Below are 19,582 nucleotides of genomic sequence, written 5' to 3'. Positions count from 1 at the left end.
TTCAACAGAATGGGGGTCTCTGGAGCCCCTCAGTTGTCACTCTTCCTTCGGGAGCATCACTCGCATTACTGGGGGATTACCATATTCCTTCCACTGTGTGTGAGGTGAGACATACAAATAAGGGTTTTGGCTTTGGTTATAAATGTCAAATCAAAATGAGTCATGTGAGTTCATACATTTTTGGTTGGATTATATATATCCCCATCCATTTAAAAATCAATAAAATCTGTATGTATTTTTTCATAGAATTCTAAAGATAGCTTGAAAAATTTGATTTTAATTATATATATATTAGATTATTTCTATGTCACCTGTTCAAAATGCTGCTTGAGGTGGCTTACAATTAAAAACCAGTGTTAACATACAAGCCATCAAGACACATTATTTTTATCCCTCCTTCCGCCCCGGGGGAGGGACCCCAAACAACTTGCCTTGTTCTCCTCGCTTCCCTTTCCCACCCTTACAAGAGCCCCGGGAGAGGCGGGACTGACTCAAAGCCCTGGCGGGGTGGGGGCGGGGACTTGAGTCTCCCAGGTCCAGCTTTCACTACACCACAACTTCAAAATTGCCTGGCTTACCTGCTACTTCTATGTGATTTGATTTCAGTTCAGTTCTAGCCCTCCCTCTGCAGGGTGGCTACAGCAGTACAGCAAAACAGGAATGGAGTAGTTAAAAACATAAATATATAAATATAGTGGTCACTAAAACCTAATTCAACGTACACTATTTCTAGACAATCAGATGGCAGTTGATGGTGCAAGATGTTACATTTGCTCCTGGACTGGCTCCACACAGGCATGGGAATAGATGGTCAGTGGTATGAAAGAAAGTGGATGGACAGGAGACAAGACAGGGTGAAACAGGGCAACAAAGTGTGGGGGGTGGGGGGAGAGGCTAATACAAATAGATCTCTGCTGCCTCAACCATAGGCCTGGTGGAAGTCTCCATTTTGTAGGCCCTGCGAAACTCCATTATGTCTGGCAGGGCCCAGATCTCACTTGGGAGAATATTCCAGCAGGCTGACACTGGAGCCGAAAAAGCTGTGGCTGAGGCTAAGCGAACATCCCTTGGGTCCCTCCCCTGGGGCGAAAGGAGGGACAAAAATAATGTCTTGATGGCTTGTGTTTTAACATTGTTTTTAATTGTAAGCCACCTCAAGCAGAACTTTGAACAGAAGATGTTGATGCATATACAGTGGAAGGCTCTTTGAGGGACATACTAGGAGAGGCAGTCCTGAAGGGTATGTTGCTTCCAGACTGCATGGGGCTTTGAAGGTGAGAAACAGCACCTTGAACTTGACCTGGTATTCAGCTTGGAGCCAGTGGATGTGGGCTCTTAATGGTGAAGTTTCCAGGTCAGCCTCAAGGGTAACCCTGCACAAAGGGAGTTACAGTAGTCCAGCCTGGAGGTGACGGTTGCATGTAGCACTGTGGCTGAGTTGTGGGGAGAAAGGTAGGGAGCTAGTTGCCTGGCCTGGTGAAGACCGAAAAATGCTGATCTGGCAACATTTGTTTGTGATTTGGGCCTCCCTGAATAATGAGGCATCCAATGAGACATCTAAAACCACACCCAGGGTCTTTACTGTTGGTGTCATTGTTCACAATGCCCCATCAAGAGCTGGGAGTTTGAGCCCTAGCTTCATCCTTCCTCAACCCAGGCACAGGGCCTGTGTCTTTGTTGGATTTAATCTCAGACAGCTCTGCTTTAACCAAGAAACCACAACCTCCAAACCCTCAGCCAGAATATCTGGGGCAGCATCCGTCTGTCCATCCATCAACGGACACAGCTGGGTGACGACTCCTGACCATCTGGGCAGAGGGGCACAGAGAGATGGTCACCCCTTGCAGGATGCCGCGTACCAAAGGGTAACGTGGCCAGATTCTCTCCCCAAGTGCTGCTGTGTTTGCAGTGATGTCCTTAATGTCAACTTTATGGGATAATTTTTAGAAATTGAAGGTTTTTCTGCAGAAAAGAAAAGCATTGGAAAAAGTTCTGTCCTTCATCTCCATGCCGAATGTTGTCTGCTGAGACCAGCAGCAGCTGTCCAGGGTCTCAAGCAAGAGAGGAGGACCTTTTCTCTTCCTACTGGCTGCTTGAGATGTTTCAGTGGAGAGAGGCCAGGGTTTGAACCTGGGGTATTGGGTGGGTATTCTGCCATCGGGTGGCAGCCCGTTTGGGTACAGGTTTAAATTGACAGTTGTATATGTTCATGCTAAGAAGTGTAGGTGGTCTTCAGCAGTCCTGTGTCTTTAAAACAAAATACACACATTCGTTCTCAAATATGGAGCCCTGGTGCGTTTTCCATGGGCTGAGAGTGAAAGAGCATGTCTTGCAGGGTGGCTGTGGCTCAGCAGGGAAGCACATTCCTCGCATGTAGAAAGTCTGATGTGCAGCCCTTGAGCATCTTGGAGGGTGGATGCTGGACAGGAAGCCCCTGGCAGGGTGTAGGCGGGCCAGCGGCCTCGTGGCACCTTGCAGAGACTGATGGAATTGGTTTCCGCATTAGCTTTTGTGAGTCAGAAGCCTCTTTCTCAGGTGCTTGAAGTATACTGGTTAAGCATAAAGGAGTGCTGTGGGTACGTTTTATGCTTCTGATGAAGGATTCTATGACTCATAAAAAGTTTCAGTCTCTAAGGGGCCACTGGACTCCGTGTTGTGTTTGTCTGCATTGCAGAAAAACAGCATTATTGCACTGTGAATATGCATAAATGTTTCTCTTAATTTTTTATTTCCTTCTCTTCTAAATAGCTTCAGCTGGTAGCAGTAGTGTGCCCAAGGTGGAAGATGCAGGTTCTCTGACACTCACACCTGTTGATTCTCTGCATGTCCTTCACCTCTCTGGACAGGGTCCACTTTTCACGTAAGCTACAAGTTCGTTTGGGTAGCTTTTGCTACCTGTTCACTTGTAAGTACCTAGTTTTCCATTGACTGTCTGGCCTGATGGCCTGCCTCCTTCCTTCAGTAACTGAGTCAGTCTTGCAGCTGGCAGTCGGTGTACTGATCTGCTCCTGAATTGTGTTTGCTTTTAAGATAACCACTTTCTTCTTCAGTGGGGGAAGGCATCTGAACTGGTTACATCATGCCTCTGCTGGTTCCAGGCAGGTCTATGCAGATTTGTGAATGCCCTCCTGGGATAGAGCAAGAGGTCTTCCTTTCCTCTCCTCTCCTCTCCTCTCCTCTCCTCTCTGAATAGCCTTGCTGCTTCAGGAGGACATCAGAGCCTGCCTTTTATTTAAGAAAGTGAAACTGTTCAGAATATATAAAGATCATATTTATTTATTTACCTGGTAGAAGTAAAAAGGTAGTCCCTGTGCAAGCACTGAGTCGCTACCGACCTATGGGGGTGACGTCACATCATGACATTTTCTAGGCAGATTTTTACGGGGTGGTTTGCCATTGCCTTCCCCAGTCATCTACACTTTATCCCCAGCAAGCTGGGAACTCATTTTACCAACCTCAGAAGGATGGAAGGCTGAGTCAACCTGGAGCCAGCTACCTGAAGTAGCTGAGGGCAAATCAGATGGAAAACCCCTCCTTCAAAAGGGTCCAAGGTTCTGATCCACCAGAGAAAAAGACAAATCCGACCCCCCTGAGGCTTCAGGGAAGGGGAAGGTCAGCCAGGGGCTGCGCTTCTGCAGTCTCACATGGGAGACCGGGCTGGTGTGGCTGAGGCTTCGGACCCCATCCCTGGCACGTTGACAGAGGCAGTGGCAGCCTCTTCACAGGCACGAGCGGAACAAAAGATTGCAGACAGGGCAGAGAAGAATGGCGCTGCATTGAAAAAGAAATTGTGGGACCTAGCAGTAAGGCCTGTGAGGCTGGCAACGCTGCTGTCTTGGAGGGTGAGCCGATTACTGCCCCGACAAACGCAACTTCTGTCAATCCCTTTCTCTGTAGTCAAGACCCAGGAATGAGACTTCCCCACAGGTCTCTTTTTTGCTGATGGCCGTATGCTTTTACAGGGACAGCTATGATGCTGGGGGCACCTAACATGGCAGCACAGCTGTTTCCCCCTGCCCCCTGCTTTATGCCAGACTTCCTCCAGAGTGGCTGATGAATGCTTGCAGGCTGGCGTGCACACACAGACCCCATTCTCAACTCTGCCCCCACAACTTCTGAGTGGCAGGGAGAATGCAACAGAGAGAAAGTGGAGGAGGCTCGATCTAATCTGAGGTGGGGGAGGGCAGGAGGAGACCTCATAGGTGTAATTCCTCTTTGCCCATTGCTCCTGGATCTTCGGTTTCCTCCTCCTCCTCAGATTCTGCAGAGAGAATCAACCTAAGAGAAAAAGATTCAAAGCAGCTTTAGCGCTCAAGAAGAGTTTGAGAGGGAGGGAGAAGAGTTCCCCAAGTCCACTCTCTCCTGCCAAATGACCCAGACCTTCCCGGACAGAACAGAATAGAGTGTCACCGTCTTCAGCCCCCAGGACTCTGAGCCGTAGGCCATCACCTCTGACAAGGAGGAGGGACCAGGGTCTGGGGAAGAATCTGGCATGAAGGAAAGCTCAATCAGACTTTTCCAAGCAGAGCATTTCCAGAGGCTTCTCAGAAAGGGGGCTGCTGCTCTCAACTACTTCCTCTGGAAATTTGGAGGGTCGAGTGGACGGGGTGCCGCTTCTCTCAGCCCTTCAAGGAGGTCCTGCAGCAGCAGCAGGGTGGAGTTGATTTGTATCACGATTTAGAATCACAATTTAAATCACTAGTCAGTAAGACTTGATTGAAGTCATGGTTTTCTACAGAAAGGTTAATTCTTTTTGGCCTTAATATTTACAACCCAGATGAAGGTTTAAGGAGTTATAATTAGGAAATCACTGCAACTATCTCCAGTTTAATAGGTTAATCATTCATATTTGGACAACTTTTCTGCAGTACTTTATTGGAAGGATATAAATGATCATTAACAATAACCATTTAAATTGTTTTATTTAACTAAAGCAATGTTATATAGCATATGTATTCTTGTGTTTCCTTGTGCTTTTGTGAGGATGCATTTCTAAAGATCTTAAGATTTCGGGAGTATTCTGCTCAGAAAGCTTCACTTCCATGACACTTGGCTTCTTGTGCAGATCTCTTCCACTCCCAACAATCTTCTATTCCTTGAATGGAAACAGTTAACAGAATACAGCTCATGCGCTCCCCCTCCACCAATTCATTCCTTCACCGGTCCCTGTCGACTTCACGAAGGCAAGAGAATGTCTGCTGGACATTGGGGCTATAGAGCCAGTGTCCTTTCACCAGCGTCTCAAGGGGGTACATTTAATTCTCTTCATACCCATGACATTGGGTGAGATTACACTTGAGGGACTTTGTTCTCTGGGTGACTCAAACATTTTGTATGGAGTCCTTATGGACTGTTCTTCAAGCCACCCATCAAGGAGACTGCCTTAGAACGCCAGGAAGCCTACTTGCACATTCCTGTCCACCAGCCTTTCAGGAAGTTCCAGGGACAGCCTTTCCAGGACAAGGCTATACCCTTCAAGCTGCCTTCGTCCCAGGAGTGTTCCCAAAGGTACCAGTGGTGGCAGCTCTGAGAAACAAGGGCAGGGTTCTCCTACACACATTCTCCTACTCTTTTCAGAGCACTTGTGAAACCAAGACAGTGGTTCAGTTTCTTCAAGCTCCTCATGGATTCCTGATGACCATTCAAAAGGGTCTGCTGACGCCATTGCAGAACTTGATCCATCTGGGAGCATGCATGAAGAGCAGCGGTCTACCTTCTTCCGGAAAAGCAGACCAAGGTTAGATCTTTAGCCAGGACCGTCCTGCAACAAAACCTGGCAAACCTGACGACACTGGCCCAGCTTTTAGGGCTGTTCATTGCCTCAATCGATCAAGTGACCTGGGCAAGGTTCCATGTTAGAACCCTACAATGGACATTGCTACTCTTCTAGGAACACATCAGGGAAAGGAGACACAAGGCCATACAACAGTCTTCTGCACTAAAGAGGCTGCAGAAATGATGGGTGTCCCTGGTGAAGCTGGGTCAGAGAGTGTCTTTTCCCCAATCTTCTTACATTGTAGTGACAACAAATGCATGTCTGAGAGGTTGGGAAGTCCACTGCCGGGACAGAGTAGCTCAGGAAAAGTGGACTTCAAGAGAAAAAGAGATAGAAGCTGTCAGAAAGTTGAGTTAGGAAGAGAAAGGAGGACTTGAGAGTGAGGCGTGTGTGAAGTGAAAGAGTGACTCCTCAGTCAGAAGTTATCATTATTCACTGAAGAATTAAGCTGTAAACATCTTGAAACCAGTACTCTTATTGTACAAATAAAGTTTTATTTTGATTTATACTATCCTGGACTCCTATGATATTAAGTTAGAAGAGTCTCATCCTCAGAACCACCTAGTCCAACGAAGAAGCCTTAGAAGAGCTTGAGTACAAAGTCAGTTGGGAACATTAAATAAGGTGTTTGGAATTGAATTCCTGGTGGCAGCATGACACGCAAGTTAAAAGAGAAGTTGTGACACTTGCCTTTCTCATCTTACAGAGAATGATCCAGGATAAATTTGTTCTGGCGCATACAGATGATATCACGGCAAAGGCGTACATAAACCACCAAGGGCGGCAGGAACGAAAGCCCTTCTTCTCCATCAAGAATCCATACAGATTAAAAATAAAAGGATTTACTTACAAATATAGAGCATTTGCAGATGATATAATGTTTAGAAAGGAAAACCCCATACAAGTCACACCTTGGTTGTAAGCCAAAATACAAGAATATGGGGAGTTGGCGGGACTTTGTATTAATAAAATTTCTATGTAAAAATATGCAAATAGATAAGCAACAAGAATTACAGAGACTAACGGGCTGTGAAGTCACCTCCAAGGTAAAATATTTGGGTGTGGAGATAACAATGAAGAATATTGATCTATTTAAAAATAATTATGAGAAGCTATGGCGTAAAATGGATGAAGATACGTTAAAATGGAACAAACTTAATTTGTCATTGCTGGGTAGAATAGCTGCAATTAAAACGAATATTCTACCAAGAATAATGTATTTGTTTCAAACTATTCCCATTGTAAAAGAAAGTAAACAATTTGATAAATGGTGAAGAAAAATTTCAGAATTTGTGTGGGCTGGGAAGAAACCAAGGATCAAAATGAAAATTTTGACAGATGCAAAAGAGAGAGGTGGATTTCAACTACCGAATTTAAAATTATATCAGGAAGCAGTTTGTTTAGTGTGGATAAAAGAATGGATAACGCTGTTAAACAAAAAACTCTTAGTGCTGGAAGGTCACGGAAATAAATTTGGCTGGCACGCGTTTTGTATTATGGAAAAAAGAAGATGGACGGTTTTTTCTCTCACCGTTATATAAGAAATAATTTCCTAAATACATGGATGAAATACAAGAAATATGGGGATGAGAGAAAACCGTTATGGAAAGTGCCAGCTGAAGTAATAAAAATAACGGCTGAGATAGGTGAAGAAAAGTGGTTGTCATATAATCAATTATTAAAAATACAAAGTGGCAAAATAGAACTGAAAACTGCTGAAGAGTTGAATAATAAATATGATTGGTTCCAAATGCAACAAATAAAGAGTTGGTGGATAATGATATCAAAACTGAAGGAATAAGAAAAGAACAAACAGAAATGGAAAAAGTTCTGCTTGGAGATAATGAAAAATTAATTTCAAAAATATATAAATTACTGTTAAAATGGTCTACGGAGTATGAAGTAGTGAAATCTCAAATGATTAAATGGGCAATTAATGTAAATAAAGAAATACAGATGGAAACTTGGGAACATTTGTGGAAGAATTCTATGAAGCTTTCAACGTGTCATAGTATTAAAGAGAACTGTTTCAAAATGATGTATAGATGGTATATGACTCCTAAAAAATTGGCAAAGATGAACAATAAGATGCCAGATAGATGTTGGAAATGTAAAAAACATGAAGGTTCTTTCTACCATATGTGGTGGACTTGTGAAAGGGCAAAAAAGTATTGGCAGATGATTCAGCAAGAAATTTCTAAGATCTTGGGATATGAATTTAAGAAAGTTGCAGAGACTTTTCTGTTGGGATTACAAATGGAAAAATTTCCAAAAGAAGATAGAACTGTAATTTGGTACTTGCTTTCAGCTGCTAGGACATATGCGCAGTTGTGGAAGCAAGAAAAAATACCAGAGAAATGGGATTGGATTATAAAAGTTATGACATGGAGTGAAATGGACAAATTAACAAGAATATTAAGAGACTATGATTTAGAAGTTTTTAAGACGGAGTGGAAAAAGTTTAGAAGATATGTAGAAAAAGAGTGGAAAATAAAAGGACATTGGACAATTTTTGATAATGATTAAGTTTTAGAAAGAAGAAGAATATAAGTTTTTGTTTTAATAGTTAAGGGTACCTTTAAATATTAGCATTTTAAGTAAATAACACCGGCGGGGGTCAAGTAACGGGGGGAGGGGTGGGTAGAAAGTAATATATGGGGTAGATAAAAGAAGTTATTAAGATGTAAGAAATAGATCTGTTACCATATGTTATCAATGCAATTGTTTTAACTAAAGAATCCATACAGATTCTCAGCTGGCAGAGAAACATCTGCTAGGCCTAAGAGCCCAACATATCAAGGGGGTCATGAATTCTCAAGCAGACTGGTTAAGCCAACAAGATGTAGGCCATGCAGAATGGTCACTAAACAGCCAGGTGTTCCTGGAGATGACAAGGTGATTTGGGATGGAGCTCTTTGTGCCTATAAAGAACCAGAAAGTGTGGAGGTTTCTGTCCAGATTCGGAGGGATGGATGCTTTTTATCATGCTTGGCCAACAGATTTTTTGTGTGTCTTTCCTCCGCTCCTCATCCTTGGTCGAAGGGTGTTGAGGAGGATTCAGACACAGAAGGTAGACATCATCCTGCTGCCCCCGATACACCAAGGAGACTTTGGTTTTCCGAACTGATGCAGCTGTCAATAACAGACTGATGGAGACTTCCAGCCAAGCAAGTGCTCCTGAGTCAGGGCCCAGTTTTCCATCCAGACTAACTGTGGACTGAAATGAACGGCGCGAAAGGAGGAAGTGGGTTCCCTTGGGATCACCTGCTGAGGTAGCTGGCATTATGTTTTGCACCAGGTGCTCAGCCACTCAGCATAGGTATAATTGTTCTCGGTCAGCATTCAGTAACACTGAGATACCTGAGGAGCACAGCGCAACTAGCACCCTCGGTGCAAAATAGGTTTCTGCACTGGAGCCTAAGGTCCTACAGGCACTGACAAAGCTACCTTTGGGCTGTTAGCTGCCATAGACCTTAAACTCCTGTCATGGAAGAAGGTAGCCGTTTTGGTCAGCATAACACTGGGGGTCCTGTCTATTAGAGCAGAGGTCTGTACCTTCAAAAATGATTCTGTGGTTCTGAAGCCTGATCCACCCTTCATTCCAAAGGTAAATTTGCCCTTTCACTTGAACCAGCCAATTGTACTGCTGTTCTTTAGTTCCCCATAAAGGAAAGATGTGGCTCGCTGCATCCATATCCGGAGGACGGTCTCCCTTCGGGTGCCAAACAGTTTGTTTCTCACAGGGCCCAAAATTTTGTCTAAATCCACTCTGGCTTTCTGGATTAGAGTTTGCATTCTTAGGGCATACTTGTGAGGCGCCCTTAAGGGCTCGGGCTTCCAGACACAGGATCACGGCACACTCTACAAGGCAGCAGCTTTTCCTACTAGAGCACCTGCTGAAGAGATTTGTAAGGCAGTGACCTGGTTGTCCTTTTCCACATTTGTCAGGTATTATGGGATAGACCAACAGAGCTCTATCAAAGCTGCCTTTGGGAGAAAGGTTCTCTAGCGGGTGTTGGAAGCATCATTTCTCTCTCCCACCCAGACTGAGCTTGGTTACGTAACCAGTTTGGATGCCTTTGCCCAGTCATGGAGGAGGGAAGACTGGACTTGCCTGAAGGTTTCTTCTCTTCAGCAGAGCGAAGGCATCCAGTTCCCCCACCGTTGCTGGTTTTGTTTGGTATTAGATTCCTAACATATGCTTGTGTGTGTATGTACACACAAGTGATTCACTTTGGATTCATAATTACCTCTTGTTGTACAAGATTTTGACTGCAGTATGAATTTAGAGATTTTTATTGAGCTAGGCTGTTTTATGTCGAAGGATGCCTCTAGCTCTGTCCCAGGAAGGCAGACACAGATTCGGGTGCTTTCCCCCCACTGAAGAGTGCTTTCGATGAGTCCAGCGTTTTGTTCTCTGATGTGCTTTCTTTGCCGCTTCTTCTTTCCTCCTGCTGTGCCCTTGATTCTCCTTTGTCCTCCTTTGTGAGTTCAGGAAGCCATTTTCCAAAGCCAGCTTAAGGTTATGAGGTGAAATTGCATGATATTTTCATTCTTGTTCTTAGTGAAGTGTACTGTGTGAACTGCCCACAAGCTCTATGAGTTTAATAGACCCCCGTGTGGCTGTGTTGCCTTCAGCTCTGGGGAGGATGGACTTGTGTGGTGTTAGCTGGAGCTTGCATTCCTGTTGTGTGCATGTAGGGGCCTGAAAACACTGAAGGAGAGTTGTGTGCTTTTCTTCTCCCCTGCAGTGGTGCTTCTGGTGGTACTGTACCTTCCCCTGATAACTCTCAACCCATCCCTCTCATTGTCCCAAGAAGCCCAACGGAACAGTCTGCAGAAGGTATGTCCTCCTTTCCTTTGAGAGGCCTTTGTAACCTGTGGCTCCTCAGTTTGGCTCCCCTTTGAGTTCTGGAAGAGGGTGGGGGAGGGACAGTCATCTTCTGCGGCACTGAAATAGGAAGTGCAGATGACAAGAGAGCCTGCGGGGGGCCTGGCCTGCCCCGCCTTCCTGGGTGTCTCTCAACGCCTGGAGGGGCTTTCTTCCTCTCAGAAGTAGCCCGCTGCCACCACCTCACCTGTGTACGGAACTGCCCACTGGGAGGGTCGGGGCTTCCAGCTTCCCTTCCAAGCTCTGAGGCCTGGCCTTTGTGTCTCCCGGTCACCATGGGGACAGTGTACGGCCTGTGTGCCCCTGGAGAAATGGCCTCTTGTCAGCTGCCTGCCTCCCCCTTCCCCCCACCCCCCGCTGTTTTTAAGATAGTGTGTCTAAGACGGTGGAGGTCTGTGTTGTACAGAGAACCACTCCCAGCATCTTCTAAAGTTATAAAGTATTTATTAAAAAGAAAATATTTGCAGGCATACTTTTAGCACCACACCAGATGGAGCAAAAGAAATGGGAAAACCCCAAATCCTCTGTCCCTGTCCATACCGTCAGATGTTAAAGTACGGGACAGACCCCTTTGGGTTATTAGGCAGTTACAGATCCCTAGCAAGTTCCATGGCCGTGAAGCTTGAGGTGAGCAGTGGCCAGTGGCTGCCTTCTCAGCAGAGGTCTGTGTTTGCTCCCGGATGTAGCAGCAGAGGGAGGGTTTGATGATGCCTGTGACTCCACCCACTGTGTCTTACCCTGGCCAGGCCAGGCCAAGGAAGCATTTCCTGCAGCTTCTTCCTGGCGTCTTGCTAGCCTAAAGTCCTCCAAACCTCCATTCTCTGCCAGTAGGAAGGGGGAGATCTGGCACCTCCCCCTCGTAGATCTCTTAGCATTAGAATGAAGGTGAGTGGAGGTACTATGGACTTTCCATGCTTGTTCTCTGCTGGGTGGGGGGAACAGGACCTTTTAAAATGCAGGAGAACCACCCCCCCTTGCATTTCTCCACAGAGCTGATCAGCCCTACTCCCCCCCCCCTTAGCAGTGGAACTGTGCTCCAGCAGCAAGAAGATCTGTTTCCTCTTTATGAAGAGGGCAACTCCACAGCCTTCCTCCCCATCATTTTCTCTTGCAGCTGGGAGGGAGCAAAAGGAGTCACTGGATGGGAAGGCAGCCGGGCCTCCACAGGCCTCCACCCCCGTCTCTGGCAGCATTCCTTCTGTTGCGACAGGATTCATTCCTGTGCCCTCGCAGCCAGAGTTTTCCCACGTGAGTAGATGATGCTCCCCAGCAGTGTGACTGGTCTGTAGTGGTGCTTGTTCTGGGAGGTGTAAGCAGCAGCCCTTGAAGGGAGGAGGAGCTGTCCAGACTGGTGCTTCTGTAATGTCTTCTCTGCATGCCACAGAAAGATGGGTAAGGGAGGAAGAAGCACACCAGCTGCATCAGTGTTTGCCAGGCTGTGTGTCCCTCAGGGCTACTGCCCCATCCTTGGGGAGGATATGGCTTGCATTGTCCTCTGTGCTGGTTGGAAGGTTGCCATTTTGGGGTGGGGGGGGAATGTCCTTCTTGTAGTTACAAGGAGCCTTGCTGTAGTAGGCTGTTCTTCTAGTGCTGCCCGGCTGGCTGGCTGAGGACTGTCTTCTGTGCCGTCCCTCTGCATCCTACTTGGGCGGGTTTTGTGTCTTGGGAGAGGGAACGAGGAAGGCAGACATCTGTGGGTGGAGGGCAGCTTGCCAAGTGCCTGCTGTAGGGATGTTGTACCTTCAACCTCCATCCTCTTTTAGGACACTTTCCTCCCAACGCCCAGCTTGGAGGAAGGGCCGAAGGTGCCAGCAGAGAAAGGAGATGGCTCTGAAACTCTGGAGAAAGCCACTGCCTCATCTTCAACAGAGGGTTGCTTGGATGCTTGTACACTGGTACTTTCTGCTAGTGAGCACAGCCAGGCCACTAAGGCAGAGGGCAGAGCTCTGCAGCAGGTGGCGGGAGAGGGCACGGGGGCAGAGCTGAGCTGGAGCCAGCAGCAGGGTCGTAGGAAGGACAGCCACGCCTCGAGTGCACACACTGTAGGAAGCACCTCCACTGCCCCCCTTGGGATTGGAGATGGGCCCTTTACGGTCCTTGGGGAGCAGCCTTCTCAAGGGAACTCGTTGGGAAAAGGGTCCTTGGTCCTGGAGGAGTCTGAAAGTGTTTCGGAGGAGCAGAGAGAAGCAAAAGTATCAAGCGATGAAGGATGTTCCTCTCAAGAACTCTCCCTTGACCAGGAAGACAGGGCAGCCAAGCAAATGGCACCTGCTGCAGCTTCAGCCAGAGAGTGCTTCCGAACTCTGCCCCAGGTGGCTCAAGACATGGGGGGCTTCAGGGAAGAAGACTCCTTGAGGGGGGCTGAGGCTGCCCAGAGGGTGCGCCCTCCTCCAGTGCTGGAATGCTGTGATTCCCAGCCCCTGCTTGACAGAGGCCAGGAGGGGGTCGCTGCCCTTCCAGGCTTGAAGCTGCCTGCTGCCATCCCTGCAGACGGAAGTAGCGAGCAAGGCTGCATGGAGGAGGAGGGGGGCCTTCCACGGGATGTGAGGAGGAGCGCTCGGCAAGGCAGTGTGCTGGAGAGCCAAGCTGGTGGAGAGCCCGTTGCCACGTTGGAGAGCCAGCCGACTCCAGAAGGGAACCTGCCACTGCCAGGGAAAGGGGAGGAGGAAGTGCCTCCGCAGCAGGGAGTGGATGCTGAAAGGCAAACGGAGAACCAGCAGCAGGAGCCAGCAGGTGCGCCAGAGGGAGAGAAGCAGCTGCAAGCGAAGCCGTCGGATGGCCCACCTGCAGGTAAGTGGCCCAGGAGGTGGAGCACGCGCAAGCAGAGGTGAGCGTGCAGCTGTGCCGGGACCCGGCGGAGATCGTGCCAGCCAGTCTCACTTGTGCGATGGGCCCATATTGCCGGGGGTGGTGTTGGGCTTGCACACCTGTTTACTTCTCATTGCGAGAGTTGCCAGAAAGCCGCAGAGAATTCTTTGGGCACCTGTGAGTTCTAGCAGTGCAGGAGAGCGAGAAAAGGCATACTTTATCTGCTCCACCCGAGGACAGTACCTCTGTCCTTTCCCGTCCTTCCTTGGCCGTCTTCTTTTTCTGGACTGAAATGTCTGTCTGTTGTACCCAGATTGCTCCTCTGACTTCCTTGCTGCAGTGCTGAGTTTACTTTACTTGTGTGTTTGGGAAGCTTTGTCTCTGTGGTAGTCTCTTGCACGCCCCCCCCCCCCAAGCTCCCCCGCCTGTTACCACTGGGGTTTGCGCGCTCCAGGAGCACCTGCCTGCCTGTTGCAGAACCTTGGCCCAAGACTGACTGTGAGCCTCGGGCAGTAAATAGCAACGTTTAAGTTCAGCATGCACTGATCCTCTACAGCAAGGCATTAAAGGCACTCGGCATCAGCTGCAGGAAGCCTGTGTCGAATGAGGGCTGTGTGGAAGTTCCAGAGACTGACAGCTGGTTTTTCTGCCTCCCCCACAGGGTAGTTAGAGGAGAAGATCTGTGTTTGCCTGCCATGGGGGGCGGGGGAGAGAGCTTGCCTGACCTCTTGGGGGTTACAGCCCACGCCTGAAGGGCAGCCTCTGCTGTGTTTAGTACTAGTGCCAATAAACGTCCCTGCTTTTAGCCACCTGCCATAATCTTCCATCTTGTTAACCAACGTATTCTTTCTGTTGTCTCTTTACTCTCTTTGCCCATCTTCTGTGTATTTTACCCTCACATGATCTTCCAGGGATTTTAGTCCATTCATTATCCCAACATTTCCGCAAGAAGTTCAGCTTTTCTCTGTTCGCTCACTTTCCTGCCATACGTGGGCTTCCTTCTTGGTGATATTTCAGTATGCACCTTGACTGTATTGTAATCCGTATATCACTGTATTGTTTAGATGATATTAGAGGTGCATAAAATTTTGTATGTGGCAGAGAAGGTGGGCAAGAGCTTTTCCTCCCAGAGCTCTCGGGCACCCAAGTGAGTTCCTGGGCGGAGGATTCAGGAGAGACAAGCGAAAGCGCAAGGGATTCAGTGATGCAGGGGTGACCTGGAGGACAGGTCTGCGAGTGCCTGCTGGCCGTGGAGAATGAAGGAGCCTCCTTATAATGCCTCTGAATGCCAGCTCCGGTGCCCTGCTTGTTGGCTCTGCCTGAAAGAGGAGGGTGCCAGGGGAGGTCTGAGCCTGAGGGAATCCTTGCCGCAGAGAGTATGGAGGCTTGCTGGCCTTAAAGGGGAGTGAGACACATTTGTGTCAGTGGCTATTGCTGTGGTGGCTAAATAGGTGTATTGGCTGTGAACACGCCGCTTGCCTCCGAACGCAGGCTGCGGGGGGAGGGGCGCAGCAATGGGGTCCGTTTTGCTCCTGCTTTTGTCGGGCAGCTGGTTGGCCTTTGGGAGAAGGATGCTGGGCCCCTGGTCTGACTCAGCAGGGATATGACGATGCCTTGGATGTGCTGAGTCGTGAAGCTGGGATGGAAGCTTCTGATTGACATGGTCCTGCCTGCTGGAGGGACTCTCTCTGGAGCACCTTCCTGTTCACGGTAAAGCTGGACCTGCGCTGTGGCCCCCTCCCTTTCTCTCCTGCCGTGCAGCCTTTTGCATGGCCTGGCTCTTTGCTGTTGCTCTGCTCGTCCTTGCTTGCAATGGTTGCTGTTTTTGGCCATCAGGATGCCTGGCTTTGCTTAATGGAGTGAAATGCAGAAGAAAGCCATCTCATTCTCTCTCTCTCTCTCTCTCTCTCACAGAAGCTCTGTTTCGTTTCACTTTGAAGGAGGGGGCATCCCTGGCAAACATCACTCCGCCCCTTACTGGCCAGCTTAAAAAGGGCCCCAGACGACACAGCACTCCTATTGGTGAGTGGCAGCTGCACCCCTACAGTAGCCCCCCCCCTGCTGCCCCTGCAAGGGGTGACCGAAAGGGAGGTTTCAGGAGAGCTTATGGGAGAGAAATCCATGTTCTCCAAGGGGGAATCTGTCTGGTGAGCAAACCTTGGTCAATGTTTCCCACATGTATTGTGCCAGTCTTTTAACATTTAATTTATTTTAATTTAATATCTCTTCCGCCCTGCCCTGCAGATGGGCTCAGGGGGGATTGCAGCAAATTTTACCTTGCTGGTAAAGGGAGACAATTCTTACGCAGCAAGGCTCCAAGGGCCTGGGCGTGAGAGCTGAGCTCCACTCAGGGGTAGAATCCTGGAGGCCTGATGGAGGCGCTTGGCTGCTTTACATGTAGGCAGAGCACATGAAGGCTCCAGAACACCCAAGGAAGCTTCTGTGCTGTGGAAGGAAGGGAAGGAGGGAAGGAAAGGAGGGGGGAGGGGTGTTTGGCTCTGACCTTCCTGCAGCTGCAGCACAGAGGGCAATTTGGGACATGCCTGGCTGTGCTCCACTGGTGGGGGAGGGTTTCTTGTGAGCAGCACCCCTCCCTCCCCTGTGCTCTGCAGGCAAAGGCTAAGCTAATGCATGCATGGTTTTGTTCTTGAGACGGGGGTGGGGATGTGTGGCTCCCAAGCCTTGCTTTGCAGCAAGGGCCACTCCAGGCTTCTCCTCTCCTCCTCTTGCTTGCTCTTGAGGCCTGCATCTTTTCCCCACCCTCCAGGGCTAGCCAGAGAGAGCCAAAAAGACCAGACAAGGCTGTGACTCCTTTTGTGCCTGTTCAAACCCAGAGAAACCAGGGGTGCTTTTGAGGCAGGCCTGGCTCACTCATCCGATTTAGAGCTCTTCCTGGAGCCCTTCAGAGTCTGCTGTGGTTTTCATCATCCTGAACGATCTGGTGTTATTTGCAAACTGGAACTTTTCTTGCCCTAGGAGCGCTCCATTTATCCTGCCATCTTTCAGCTCGTGTGAACTGGCACAAGTGAGAGATGTGTGGAGGGTGGAAAGGCCTGCGCTGTACCTGCTGCCGCCTTCTTCACTCACTTGTGTCATTTCATCCACTGACCGAGGGAACCGCAGGGCTGTGTCGAATCCTGGCAAGACTGCCCGAGCCCCGTATTTCCTGGCTTGTGCGGTTCAGCATCCCCCAGTCCCAGGATGTGCCTTCTGTGGCCTTCTCTTTGAGTTCACTCACAGGACAACTCCTCTGGGGATGCGCTACAAACTGGACGCCTGCTCCTCTACAGGAGGGGGGGGGGATCTTTGATCACAGGGACTTCTCTGGCAGTTCCCACTTGGGAATAGACAGCCCTTTAACGTCCATCAGGATACTCTCCTCCACGAATGGTAAAATGCATGAGGATTTCTTCTCACTGGGGGATTGGATGGATGGAGTTGTTTGCCAGAGACTGCTGGAAGAGAGCAAGCAGCAAGTCGGCCTTTGGCCTGTCGTCCCTGCCCCTCTCTCTCCCTCCCTCTCTGGTTGGGGTTTAAGCCAGGTTACGTTCCGGTTTTGTACTTCTGGGGAGTGGGGAGATACAGAAATGCACCTCGTGTGTGGGAGGGGTAAGCTTCAAAGAGAGAGAGAGAGACCCTCGAATCCACCTAAGAGACCTAACCCCCTTTTGAAGAACAGCAGTATCTGGGATAGGGAGTGTAGTTGGGGGCACGTTGGATGTCCGGGCTGGCCAAATGCTGGAGCATGCGCTGTGGAGTGAGCGTGGCAGGAGAAAGCAAGGCCACCCTCTCACCTGGGCTGTGTGGAAGGAGATGGGTTGTCAAGGCTGCTCTCTTGTTCTCCTTTCAGTGATTGGGGGCTGGCCAGACAGCACCATAGCAACCAGTGATGTCACAGCGGAGGGTGCCAGTGATGTCACAATGGAGAGCTCTGGGGCTTCTTCGGAGATGGAGAGAAGTCCCAAAGAGGAAGAGGAAGGGAAGCTCTCCTTGCGCATGAGCCTCACCACCCCGGTCCCTGAGGAGGAAAGGGGCTCTCTCCCCTTCAGCCTGCAGAGTAAGAGACACAAAGCAGCAGGCGCAGTCAGGCCCTTAAGGGGCCAGCTTCCTCCTCTGCTCTCAGCCTGCCTGCCCTGAAGGCCCCTCCCCTCGTCTTCAGGCTGCAACACTTGGCTGGGAGCACAATCTAGCCTTTTTGGAAAGGGCTTCTGGCATAGTGAGCGGAAGGCCCCTTGCTGTGCTGGCACTGCAGAAATCGTGGGGGCGGGGAGGACTTGCTCCTTGTCCTTGGTGTGTGTGGTTGAATGAATAGTGGTGGCTGGCAGGGGGCCGCTTTACTGACCAGCAGGACTTGTTCAGAAGTGCACCTCCCGCCTCCCACCCCTCCAGGGTGGGGTGGTGGTCTTCATACAGCCTCTTCTCTCCCACTTTTGCCTTTCAGAGCCTGTGGCCAGTGAAAGGAAGAACGGGTCAGTTGCTGACGCCAGGTAATGGACAATTGGCTGCTGGGAAGAAATTGGAGAGCAACAAGGCAGAGAGTATGATGTGTGAAGGAAGATGGGGTGAAACTGCATCTTCTTCCCCACCATGCAGTGTAGGCCCAGTGGTGTCTGCCCAGGATTTGGGGTTAGCGTCAGATCCTGCCTCTGGCGCCAGGAGCACCCTGGGATGGCCAGACCCCGTCATTGCTGGCCAGCCTCCCCTCCCTGTGGAGATGGAAGCCACGCAGGTGGCTCTAAATGCCTTAGAGACGCAGGGCACAAACGTGCGAGAGCGAGTTTTAACTGCTTTATTGTAATTTATTTAAATGCTTACATCCCACCTTTCCTTTTTGGCTTACAAAAAGCAGTTCAAACATTACAAATTGAACCTAGAAGAACAAACCCCCTGAGATCTCTTCTGGGAGGAGCCATGATGGAAAAAGACCAGGCCGTGGTCAGCACAAGGTTGGCCATCCTCCCTGGTGTGGGCGGGCAGCGGACAGGGAGCGGAATGCAGATGGGAGGAGACAGTCCTCAGACACAGGCCCAAGGCTGAGAAGAGCACCTGGGACAGACTGCCACAGCAGCCGTTTCAAAATGGGGTCATGTGCCCTTGTTTTGTCTTCAAGGACAGCTCAGTTACAGGTTGCAGGAGCAAGGGAGGGGGCCTAAGACAGAAGATGCTCAGCTGCTGCCACGTGAAACAAGCTCAGCTGTGTTGTGGAATCAGGGTGTTTGCAGGAAGGAGGAAGAGGAGGGCTCCTTGGTCCTTGTCCAACTCCAGAGGTCTTTGGGGGCCTCAGGAAGAAATGCAAGCCGCTGGTGTTCTCTCAGGGGGAGGGACTGCAATTGAATTGTGAGCAAATGTGTTAATGCATATTAGTGTCTTCTTGACAGGAATACCTCTTTTAAAGTTTCTCTGTCATGTCTATTCGCAGTTCTCTGACAACACCGTCTATGTTCACTCGTATCTGTGAGGCCCAACAAGAGAAAAAGATTCAAGGGCCAGAATTACCTTGTTCACCAATCAGGCAAGTGTGTTGAAGAAGAAAGAGCTTTGTGGTGTCTTAAAGCCCAACAACAATCCTGTTTTCTGGGTGGATCCTCCACTTTGCCAGCTCTCCCTGGCCCTTGTTCCGCCTGCTGGAGAGAGAAGCCAGATAAAATGGAGCTGTGTGTTGCTAGGGCGGGAGGCAGAGCCACCTGAAGGGAGGTTTTTGCCAGCTGGGGCCTGTCTTCCCTTGGGGCCTGTTCCTCCAGATCGCAAGCGTCGTGGGTGTGTTATCCCCAGAGTGAAGTTTCAGAAAGAGCATTCTAGCAAGGCCCTTTGTTGGGGGGGGGGGGGGGGAGACATGGTGGGAGCTTCGTCTTCTAGCACCTTGTGTGGGGCATGGTGGCATTCAGGGAGCTGGAGCCCATATTTGGGAGTGTGTGGGGTATCGTCATGTCCATGTGAGGGCTGGCCATATTGAACAAGAAGATATTGGATTTATACCCCACCCTCCACTCTGAAACTCAGTGACTCACAATCTCCTTTATCTTCCTCCCCCACAACAGACACCCTGTGAGGTGGGTGGGGCTGAGAGGGCTCTCACAGCAGCTGCTCTTTCAAGGACAACCTCTGCC

At 49.4% G+C, this 19,582-nt stretch overlaps 1 protein-coding gene across 1 annotated transcript in view; it reads left to right on the top strand.

Annotated features, from left to right (window-relative positions):
- TP53BP1 (tumor protein p53 binding protein 1) overlaps nt 1-19,582 on the top strand; it is a gene marked incomplete at its 5' end in the record, with an annotated part of 46,011 nt that overhangs the window by 6,860 nt on the left and 19,569 nt on the right. Inside the window, 8 exons of the mRNA XM_060260343.1 lie at nt 2,749-2,860; nt 10,528-10,623; nt 11,789-11,915; nt 12,431-13,457; nt 15,390-15,497; nt 17,326-17,532; nt 17,917-17,962; nt 18,895-18,987. Of these exons, the coding sequence (XP_060116326.1) occupies nt 2,749-2,860; nt 10,528-10,623; nt 11,789-11,915; nt 12,431-13,457; nt 15,390-15,497; nt 17,326-17,532; nt 17,917-17,962; nt 18,895-18,987 (1,816 nt within the window). The remainder of the gene's footprint in view (nt 1-2,748; nt 2,861-10,527; nt 10,624-11,788; nt 11,916-12,430; nt 13,458-15,389; nt 15,498-17,325; nt 17,533-17,916; nt 17,963-18,894; nt 18,988-19,582) is intronic.

Source organism: Heteronotia binoei, chromosome 19 (genome assembly GCF_032191835.1).
Source record: "Heteronotia binoei isolate CCM8104 ecotype False Entrance Well chromosome 19, APGP_CSIRO_Hbin_v1, whole genome shotgun sequence".
Lineage (NCBI taxonomy): Eukaryota > Metazoa > Chordata > Lepidosauria > Squamata > Gekkonidae > Heteronotia > Heteronotia binoei.
Note: the sequence above shows the minus strand (reverse complement) of the source record. Positions and strands in the feature narration are given on the sequence as shown.